The sequence below is a fragment of the Nanorana parkeri genome, unplaced genomic scaffold, assembly GCF_000935625.1.
Source record: "Nanorana parkeri isolate BGI_ZX_2015 unplaced genomic scaffold, ASM93562v1 scaffold1444, whole genome shotgun sequence".
Taxonomy (NCBI): domain Eukaryota; kingdom Metazoa; phylum Chordata; class Amphibia; order Anura; family Dicroglossidae; genus Nanorana; species Nanorana parkeri.
The window spans coordinates 52,369-63,605 of record NW_017307712.1 but is presented as its reverse complement, the minus strand read 5'-3'; the positions used below and the strand labels follow the sequence as shown (position 1 = coordinate 63,605).

General features: G+C 41.7%; 1 protein-coding gene across 1 annotated transcript in view; it reads left to right on the top strand.

Moving 5' to 3' along the window:
• Positions 1 to 10,557, top strand: part of METTL17 (methyltransferase like 17) — a 26,644-nt gene extending 16,087 nt beyond the window's left edge. The window contains exons 7-15 of the mRNA XM_018570022.1: positions 5,379 to 5,473; positions 5,747 to 5,768; positions 6,842 to 6,851; positions 7,473 to 7,580; positions 7,680 to 7,752; positions 9,053 to 9,099; positions 9,859 to 9,951; positions 10,046 to 10,233; positions 10,434 to 10,557. Coding sequence (XP_018425524.1) covers positions 5,379 to 5,473; positions 5,747 to 5,768; positions 6,842 to 6,851; positions 7,473 to 7,580; positions 7,680 to 7,752; positions 9,053 to 9,099; positions 9,859 to 9,951; positions 10,046 to 10,233; positions 10,434 to 10,545 — 748 coding nt within the window. The 3' untranslated portion in view covers positions 10,546 to 10,557. The remainder of the gene's footprint in view (positions 1 to 5,378; positions 5,474 to 5,746; positions 5,769 to 6,841; positions 6,852 to 7,472; positions 7,581 to 7,679; positions 7,753 to 9,052; positions 9,100 to 9,858; positions 9,952 to 10,045; positions 10,234 to 10,433) is intronic.
• The last annotated feature ends 680 nt before the right edge of the window (positions 10,558 to 11,237 follow it).

Below are 11,237 nucleotides of genomic sequence, written 5' to 3'. Positions count from 1 at the left end.
AAATATATTTTTATACTATAATATAAAAAAATTCTAAAAAAAAATAATAATCAAAACTTGTGAAAAAAGTGTTTTCTTCCAGTTTTTTTCCTAATTTTTTTATTTTATTCAAACTAAGTGAGGGGTTACATATGTGATATAATTATATAGCCCTATCTGTCCTCTAAAAAACAATATATAATATGTGTGGGTACATTTAGTAAGAAAGTATATTACTGCTGTGGAAGAATCACACAGCAAAAATGTAAAAAATGTGTCAGTCATTTATGAACAGAACCTGAAAACTAGCTCAGTCATGAAGGGGTTAATATTGTTTCTTACCAGTTTTGTTTTATCTTTTTATAGTGGTAAAATTATACAGACATTCTTCTGTTTATGATGTCTGCAATGCATTCTGGGACATTTGGTATGCCTGCTGTAGTTTTTTAAATGTAATCCCTTGTCTCTGTCCTTTTTGTAGTGAACAGTTTAATATACCTGGCAGTAATATGTCAAATGGCTGAAGGAACATCTCCTAAAGCGGAACTAAGGTTAAAACAAATTGCAAGCAAACGTTCTCTTTGTTGTAAAAGAGACGTGCTATGTCTCTCCTGCAATAAAACAACTTTTTTGCCTGTTCTCTGTCTTCGTAAGAATGTACACTGAGCTGTCCATGTGTAGTATCATGTAGAGTTTCGGCATATCTTGGTGCCAGAATGAATGAACTCCTGTGTGCATATGTGGGAGTTAAGCCATTCCCCAACTGCCGGTCAAGATGGTTGTTGACCCGGCACCTGAAAGAAGTTTGAGAAGATGTCGGTGTCAAAGTGAAGAACAAGGTGTTTAGGAAATACCTGCAGCTTCACTACCTACTTTATGATTTGAGGCTTTGGTAATTATAACTTGTCTTGTATAATTTTCATCAGGTCTGACAAAACTTATACAAACGCATACACTGCTAGTTATGCCTATCTAGAGGCAGAGCCAGCTGTAACCACCCCCGTCCGTTGCGCCAGTCAGCACTGGAGGATCGGAGCGGGGAGGGGGCAATCCAGTCCCTCCCCTGTCACGGCAGAGAGCCGTGACAGGATCGAGAAGTGAGTGAACGCCGGTATGTGTTCGCTCACCTCCCGATCTACTGAGCCGACCTGTGACAGTCTCATTGTCACAGGTCAGCTAGAAATATGAGGTGAGTGAAAAGCACTCACCTCATAGTTCTCCTTTTTTTTTAAACAATATTTTTTATTAAGAATCAGGTCACACGTAAATGTCATCAATTATCACATAGGTTTTACAGACATTGTACAATGCTGGTACTTAACATAGTAGAAAAATTATAGCCACCTCTTCAATAGTAATCGCCAATTCCTAGTGAAGCAGTTTTCTAAGCAATATCGGTAGAAATGGGCCATCTACGGAGACCCATTTTTATTTTACCACACAACACTAACCCAAAGAAAGAAAAGTATAGAAACAGAAAGAAAGGGAAAGTGTAACCGACATCACACTACTGTGTGTCCATCAGAAAAAGGAGGGAAGAGAGAGGTCAGGATGTAAGAGACAGATATTCCAAATCTTAGTCAAGCTTCGGAGCTAACCTCCTACTATTTGGACGCGTGGTAGTTCAACCATGCTCCCCACACATGTTGGAATTTGTTCTGGGTCTGAGTTCTATAGGAGATCACCTTCTTATATTCACATTGGGAGTGTATTTTCTTGGAGGCGTCCGCCAGATACCAGGATTTTAGTTGGGTCATCATAGTCGCTCTATAGTAGTCTCTAATGGAGGGCATTCCCATTCCACCCGGGATTTATGGCGAATCAGGGTTCTAGTTTGGATCCTGGGTTTTTTCCCATTCCAAACAAATGAAGCAAGTAAAGCTTGGGCGGCTGAAAAAAATTTGGCGGGGAGAGGGATAGGTAGTGTCCGGAAGTAGTATAATAATTTAAGTTGTACATCGCCATATATCATATAGCTCTTCTTTGGCAAGCAATTTACTGATGGATGGCCTGCGTGGGTCAGCCACATTAGAAACATCTAGGGCCGGGTCAGAGATTAAATTAAAATCCCCACGCAGAAGCATGCGACCTCTCTGTACAGATCGAATTTTAGTGCACAACTTTTTAAGGAAGGAATGTTGGTTAACATTGGGTGCGTACACATTCACCAAAGTATAGCAAATCGAGTTTAGCTCGCAAACCAAAACAATATATCTACCATTCTGATCAATGATCGAGTCAAACAGTTGAAAGGAGACAGAGCGCCCTATAGCTATTAACACCCTCCTTTTCTTGGAGGTGGCTTTGGAAAAAAAAACATTGGGGAACTTTTGGTGTTGAAACATAGGCGCCTTATCTATGCAAAAGTGAGTTTCCTGGGCGCATAACACATCGCATGAATGCAGTTTAGCCTCATTCCACAATTGGGATCTCTTAAAGGGGCTATTCAGTCCTTTAACATTTTAAGGAAAGGAGTTTAATACTCATCTAAGGGCTGGCAGAAGTCAGATAGGCCCCATGACAGAGCGAGCTTTACAGCTTCCAAGTGCTCAGATACCAGAAAGGTCCAGCTTGAAATGTAGGGGGGGGCTCCTCGCCCCACATTCCATTCGTGTCTGACAGCGATTGTAATCTCCATCCTGAAGGTAAGAGGTAAAGAGAAAAAACAGGAACAAAAACCAAAAAGAACAAAAAAAAACAAGGCAACAAACACCAAATCTGGCTGAAAAGTAAAAAACGGTGAGTATCGACAAGCGGTACTCAGGGCAGCAGAACTCAACCCCGGTTGGTAATATGCAGCTAAGAGAGGTAGGATCCGGTGCCTCAGGCCAGCCGAGGCGCCTATGTGGCGAGCGTTAACTTAGGCGAACACTCGCATCCGCCCCTCAGGCAGAGGGAGATAACTTTAAACTTCCACTGCAGGTGAGGTCAGCCAACTTCATTGGCGCCACATGTATCCTCGGCCGTAGGGATCCCCCATCTTTTCAGCAGAAGTAAGCCGGAGGCCACATCAGGGATGGTAAACAATTTCCCACTCTTGTGGAGCAATAACTTGGTGGGGTAAACCCATCTGTAAGGGACTTTTTGATCTCGTAGGGCTTTCGTTATAGGCATCAGTCGCTTCCTGGCCGCAATGGTAGCCTGCGACAGATCTCCGTAGAGAGACAGCGAGCCATAGGGATCCGGTAGAGGAGTGACAGATCTAGAGAGAGACATCAATTGCTCTTTTAAATGATAGCAGTGTATGCGGGCTATCACGTCCCTAGGGACCGAATCAGGAAGATGGGTGGGCTTCGGAAGCCGATGGGCTCTGTCGACAATGGTCTCATAGTCTGACAGGGAGGGCAGTAGGTCTGTAATCAGCCGCTGTATAAAATCCCGCAGTTGCCCAGGCGGCACATTTTCAGGGACGCCTCTGAATTTGATATTGTTTCTTCTAGCTCTATCTTCCAGGTCCGCCAACTTCAGGGACATGGTATGGAGCTCATCAGAGGTGTCAGTGTATGCATCCACCAGGTCATTGTGGGCCTCTGCATATTCCCCCATCTTGACTTCCACGTGATTCATCCGTTCCCCCATCTCCTGTATCTCTCCCCTCATTTGGTGCATTATAGACACCATATCGCTATGCAGGGAGCTGCGTAATGACACCAGCATGTCTTTGAGGACTGTGTCCACTACAGGGCTATCAGTAGTAGGGAAATTATCTATGGGATCATGGAGTTCCCTGGTATCGTCAAGGGGGAGAGTTACCTGGGGTGTAGAAGCTGTTCGTGCAGCCTGTTTCTGCCGAGGATTTGGTGGGCTGTGGGCGAGGAGCTGCTGAGCGGTGTAGTGCTCCTGGCGCTGTTAGCCGTTCGTCCGGCTGCTGAAGCAGGTCCCGCAATCTGCGAGTCAGGGCCACGCGTGGAGCCGCGTGTAGAGCCGGCGCCATCTTGCTTGGCTGGAGCTCCGACCATGGAGAAGAAATCGGTCAGTTTGCGGGGACCGCGTTTCTTCGTTTTCCTTCCCATAGCTGCCGGCACTTCTTGGAGGGCTAATCCTGCCTGTGGGGTACGGATGATGGTGCTCAGTCGCTGGGGATGTCGCTAGGTATGCGCTGGGGCTTCAGAGCCTCTCTTCTATGCGGCCATCTTCTCCGGCGTCAGGCCACACCCCCCCATAGTTCTCCTTTTAAATCTTTGTGTGTTTTTTTTTTTCTTTTTATGAAGAGAAAGCCCACACTTAAATGATTTTGCACGATACACAATTTAAAAAAAAATTTAGTCGCATATCTCAAAAACACAGTGCTAATACCATGATTACACCACACGTTGTATATCTCTACGAATATTGGAGTGAGAACAATAATTCTTGGGCCATCACTAAGTGATAACAACACTAAATTGATATGCAGGTAAAAGTTTTTAAGCATCACCTATGTGCAATTTTGGGTACTGTAGATTTTTGCCATTTCACGGGCACACACAGTTTTAAGGCTTGACATGTTTGATATTGATTTATACAACACCCCTCCATCTTTTTTTCTATTTTACCAAACAACTGGGTATTATATTTGGTTTCTGTGCACCTAAATTCGTTTTAGTGTACTTTTTATTTTAAAAATATTTGTTTGATACACATTTGCACAACTATCGTGTGACCAAAGAAAATGCAACTGGCATTTTTTTATTCTACAAGGCCTCTGCTTTCAGGAAATATCTTATTGTTTAGGGATTTTAAGCTGTTTTCTTGCCCAAAATTCACATTTTATCAAGTGTGTGCAAAAATGAAGAAATTGTTTCCAAAAGGGAAGTGTTAAAAGAATAGTGAACTCTAAAAAAAAATGTAAATAATGAATTCAGATCAAACAAATATACATTGTTCAGCAAAGTATTTCTTTACATTTTTGCCCAAACACTTAGTTGTCATGTTTCTGAACAGTGGGCTCCAACTCTCAGCTCCACCTCCCTGAACCTTCTGTCCAGGAAGAGCACAGACTCCAGCAGCTGTCCATCTATTAGCTTGGAGAAGGGAGGAAGGAGAGGGGCAGGGAAGTGTCTTGCTGTGTCAGTGTTTTTGTGGAGACACACACAGCTTACTAGCACACACAAGGGTGTCTCCATAGGACTTTGCAAGGAAAAGGAGCTACCCTAAAACACGATATTGGGGCCAGTGCTCAGGGGACCAGCTGATTTTGCAGGAAGCTAGAACTTTTAAACATCAAGGAGCAGCATCCATTGTACGTGATATCATCCGCATTTAAAATAGTTAAAAACTCTTTGAATTTAATATCACATTAAAGATAAAAATCTTGAGGAAAAGTCAGGAAAGGTAGTCTGAAATTTATAGAGTATTTACTTGTTTTTGTTTAACTTTTTGGCAATATATGTTTTCTGTGTCGCTTTATCTTGCTTCAGGGCAGCGCATTCTATATGGGGTACCAGTCTGAAAGAGTACATGTGTGTTGACAGTTCAGAATCAATGAACCAGCTCAATGAATTGATTTTGAGAGGTAAGATTCTCTGTCCTCCATTATTTTTTGTCTTAGACAACTTTCCCCCAAATTAATTTTCCTTTTTGTAAAGGGTGATGGGGATAGGCATGAAAAGTCAAATTTATCTTTGCATCCCAGCCACATTATTCCAGTGCCATTCAATTCCTAAGCAAATATGTAATATATGATTTTTTTATAATTGGCCTGTGCCATTAGGCACCACCCACAATCAAAATATAAATATGTGTGTATCACTAACACTGCTGTTTTTCTGATTGTTTGTGTTGTCAGGTGGAGAAGAGACAGGCGATATGCACTAGGCAAGTTGTATTTCATTATTGAACAACTCCAGTGCTCTCGGTCAATCCAAAATGTTAATAAACCTGAAATTGTAAGAAAGTAAAAGTGATGTTTAGGCTTCTTAGGAGAATATCTGTGTGTGCACAATTATTGGGCAACTATTAGTGTGCAGGATTATTATGTAACTAAATGGAAAATGAAAATGTTCCCATCTCCCTTGTTTAGTTTGATCTGTTAAAGTGAGAATAATAAACAAACAACTCAAAATGTACAAATAAACATTTCTGACATTTTCAAAAACAAAATCAGTGGCCAATATAACCCCCTTCTTTTCAGTAACAGTCATCAGCCTTCCATCCATGGAGTCTGTCAGTTTCTTCATCTGTTGATGATCAACTTTTTGTGCAGCAACAACGGCCTCCCAGACACTGTTCAGAGAGGTGTACTGTTTTCCTTCACCATAAATCTCCTGTTTTTAAGAAGGGACCATAAGTTCTCAATAGGGTTTAGGTCAGGTGAGTAAGAGGGCCATGTCATTATTCTTTCTAGGTGCGGCGTCTCAGTATACCGCGAGCTGTAGCTCGCAGTATAATGAGCTTAGGGTAATGGGAGGACGCTAGTTTGTGTCCTCCCGTTACCCTAAGGAGAACTATGGGGAAAAACACTGACCCCATAGTTCTCCTTTAAGGCCTTTACTGGCTAGCCATGCAGTGGAGTACTTGGATGCATGCATGGAGCAATGTCCTGCAAACATATCATGGTCAGACTTTGTCCTGGACCACTGCTTGAAGAAAGTGTCTTCTAAAAACTGGCAGTAGGTTTGGGAGTTGATCTTGAGTCCACCTTCAACCCGAAAATCCAACTAGCTCATCTTTATTAATACCAGCCCACCAGTACCCCACCTCCACCTTGCTGGCATCTGAGACGAAGTGGAGCTCTGTGCCCGTTCCTGATCCAGCCATGGGCCCATCCATCTGGTCCATCAAGAGTCATTCTCATCTCATCAGTCCATAAAACCTTTGAATACTCTTTCTTCAGATATTTCTTGTCCCAGTCTTGACGTTTCAGCTCATGTGTCTTGTTCAGTGGTGGTCAGGTTTCAGCCTCCCTTACCTTGGCCATGTCTCTGAGCACTGAACATCTTGTACTTCTGGGCACTCCAGGTAGCTTGCAGTTCTGGAATATGACAGCGCTGGAGGATAATGGGGTCCTGGGAGCTTCACGTTTTGATTCTTCTGAAATCTTTGGCAGTTAATTTGCGTCTTTCTTTCTCAACAGGTTTCTTCTTACCCTGTTGACTATTTGCAACAAAAAGTTTGAGGGTTCTGTGATCACGCCCCTATAGCTTAGCAATTTCAAGAGTGCTGCATCCCTCCGAAATACTTTTTTTCAGTTTGACTTTTCAGAGTCAGTTAAATCTTCTTCTTTTCCTCATGCAAAAATGGGACCAAAAAAAAGATCACCTGATATGCTTAAATCCAATCAGCATTCACGTTTATACAGCTTGGAGTTAGGATATGCATAAAAATTGTGATTTGGTCAAAATACTCACTTGCCTAATAATTGGGCACACAGTGTAGTTGATGTTTTTATACTGAAAGCACCACATCCCAGATATGCTTTGTTAGATTATGCCTTCTTTTCGTCACTAAATTGTTTTATGGTGACTAGTAGTGTTTTTACCATCATACCCTGATACATCCACTATCTATTACAGGTGCAGTATGACTTGGTGATTTCTGCTTTCTCCTTAAATGAGCTTCCCAACCTGTCTGCAAGACAAATGAACATCCGGGCTTTATGGAGGAAAACAGGAGGTTTCCTGGTCTGTGTGTGTTTTTTAACTCTAATTTTTAACTCTATAATTGGAGCTATCTATCCATGTATTATCTTTATTTTTGACTGTGTCTCCAATGCTGTATAGGTGCTGGTGGAAAATGGCACTAGAGAAGGCCATCAACTTTTAATGGAGGCCAGAGAAACTATCTTAAGAGTGAGTGTCACCTTCTTTTTTTTTTTTTTTTCCTGCCGGTGGCCGTAATTGGGGACTATCATCCGCGGCGGGCCGGGGGGAAGAGGGTCTCGTAGCAGGCATAGACTGACCTGATCTGGAAGGTCCCGCCATGCGGGGGGCAAGATGGCCACCGGACTCAGTGCGCCTGAGAGCAGCCGTTGAGGTTCTCGGAGCCGCCGGGGCGAAGAAGCCGGGAATTGTCAGCCGGGAGTTCTGCTGCTGTGACCGGGTTGATCGCCTGTCACCAAACATGGGGATTAGAGTACGTGGCTAGTAGTAGTTAGCTGTAATGGGTAAGGTCGGGAGCAGAGCTCAGCACACACGCGACTCTACTGCTCCATTGCTTGGCCACGCCCCCAGTGTCACCTTCTATGTAGCAAATTATTTTTTTTTTTTTCTCTGCATTACTAGGCTCCTATGTCATTGTGTTAGCTAACTGAAGACCTCCTTTTTTTTTTTTATTGATTTCTAAAAGATATCTCTGTTTCTTTTACTCATAAGCCCATGTATAGCTATAGTCACCATTGCTCAGCAGTTAGCTTATTTTTATACTGAAGTCCGCCAAGTACCAAAAGATTTATGTGGTTGGTTGCATTTAATCGCACTACTTTATCTTTTTGGTCTAGTTTTTTAAAGTGACACTAAACTCAGTAGTTATATCTTAAAAAATAATTCCGGTACCTTAACTATTAACAAAAATGTATCTTATTTGTGTAATCACTTGGCTTTTGATCATCAAATCATCTCTAAATTGGTGGTGACGCTTCCTTTCTTCTGGAGGGTGGCTACTTTTGTTCCCCATGGTCCCTGTGTGTTGTAAAGTAGTCACCACTCCAAGCTAACTCTTGTGATAGACTATAATCTCAATATAAATCAGTAAACTAAATGAGATTGTAGTCCATCACAGGAGTGAGCTTGGAGCGGTTACTTTACAACACACACAGGGACCATGGGGAACAAAAGTAGCCACCCTCCAGAAGAAAGGAAGCGTCACCACCAATTTAGAGATGATTTGATGATCAAAAGCCAAGTGATTACACAAATAAGATACATTTGTGTTAATAGGTACTTGAATGCATTTTTAAGATTTAACTCCTGAGTTTAGTGTCAATTTAACAACTACACCCATAGATATTCGATAGTTCTTTTTATTCCAGAGTTACTGAAATGTAAATCGGGAGCTCGTAGATTTTAGTTCACTTCCAGTATGCGAAAATAATAAAATAAAATTGCAGCATTTTCTGTATTGGCAATATCACTAATTCCTGTCTTGATCCAGGGAGGTGACAAGGAAATTTGGGACCATCGGCCAGCATGTATATTTGCTCCGGTAAGATATGCCTTCATTCTGTGCTGCTTATGAACATATTTGGGAAAGTGAAGCAATGGTTATATAGCTTATAGTGCATGTTAATACAATTAGTTTTTTCCCCCTTAACCCTTTCATGACCACAGGTAATTGATGCCCAGACCAAACTTGTGTCGGGTAACTCGACAAAAACTGACCTAAATAATTTTTATGGGCATACAGGGCTTTTCTCTTGTACAATATAAAAAAAACAACCTGCTTTTTTTTTTTTTTTAAGTATAGACTGAAAATGTACACAAATATTACAACTTTTTGTGTTTTTTTTTTTTTTTCTTTTATTTATTTTAATACTGTAATTGTATCTTGATATTGCACTGAAGATACCACTGCAGCCTGAAGGTGGCAATGTTCAGCTTCAGGCTGAAGGCTTTTATTTTCTCATTGAAGGCCTCATCGCTTCCAACCTACCTATGATCATTATGTCATAGCTGATCGTGATTGCATGATTGGGAACCACTGTGATTGGATTCCCGGTAGATAATGGGGACCACAGGTGTCAATGACAGCCAGCCTTGAGAGCCAACAACCTCTTCAAGTTTCAACTGGTGGCTCTGAAAGATAGGATGTTTATAAACCAAATTTCAACAACTGAGCATGTTGCTGGGGACTGTTTGAATGTAGATTTGAGGAAGGGGTTAAAAACCCTCTGTCTGTTAAAGGATTCTGGGTTTGAGCAGAGAGATCCCTTCACTTTTTTTCTTTTGCAACTTTCTTTAACAGTGTCCTCATCAACTGGAATGTCCCAGACTGGCTGAAAGCTCCAAGCTGCCCTGTAACTTTGTGCAGCAGTACCATTCATTACCACTAAGATGGGTGAGAACACCAAACTCTGTGCTTATCAGTTTCATATACAGTTTTTCTGTTTCCTCCTTTGCTTTAGTTTGTATAATTTTTTTTTTTTTCACAGCACCCACCCCACCGCTGGGAGAAGTTTTCCTTTTTGGTGTTTTCCCGTGGCACTGTGAGTGAAAATGGTAACCAGTGGCCACGTGTAATTGGACCTGTGCTGTCAAGACCACGCCATGTTCACTGCCACACATGTGGCGCTGATGGGAAGCTACACCATGATGTCATCACACCTCAGAGGCACGGAAGGTATGTCTCATGACTCTCAATTTGTAGAGGCTGTCTTGTTACTTTCTGTGCTCACTGTTCTTATTTATACCAATTTCTGTATGTAGAATTTGATACGTTTGTTTTTTGATAGCTTTTAAACACACTTAGATTTCAAAATGTATGATGAGCACACTGCACCAGTTCCTGCTTAGTTTATAATGCTAATTATGTATTCTTAGGGACCTGTACCGCTGTGCTAGGAATTGTGAATGGGGAGACCGTCTACCAGCACTAATTTCTCACTCTACTGATCCTGATACGTGTGAAAATGAGAAGACAAATGATTCATGATAATGGAGCAGAAAGCACCAATCTCCTGCTTTAGCAGAGTTGCAGAGATCTGTAACTTTCCAGATTCTCTGAGATGATCCTCTTTACTTCAAGCTTCAAACAGTGTGCAGTTGATGCGATCTTTGTGTATTACCAGATGATCTGTGACGTGGCAGTGGAAATATTGTAAGGTACACTGACCTCTCCTAGCTGTGCAAAAGATTATTAAATACTGTAGAATTATTCTTTCTCAGTCAGAGCACCACTAGAAGATCATTGTAGCCTTGAATAGTAAGTTGCTTTTTTATAAATTTGTGCTTTTCCACATAAAAGTTTTTTTTCCTGGACCTAGCAGAAACAATACATTACGTGTGTAATGTTTAGTTGCTGCTTTCAGTTCTTGCATAAAAGATAAATCATCTTATTGACAACATTAGAATGTTATAGACAGGAGCTGATCAGATGTAATTGTCATGAAAATATTAAACTAAGGCTTATTCCTAACTTGCCATGAGACAATTTTCCACGTGTATTACAGTTTTAGAACCGGTGTTCACAGGCTTTAGGTTTGTGTCAATGGCATCAGTTTGAGACACTTCTGAGATCATTCAGAATACACTGACAGGTGCATTTGACCTTCTTCTGACCTGCATGTGATCTGCTTTAGGCTTTGTTCACACTGAAAGCGGTGCGTTCCAGAGCGGGAGGGGGGG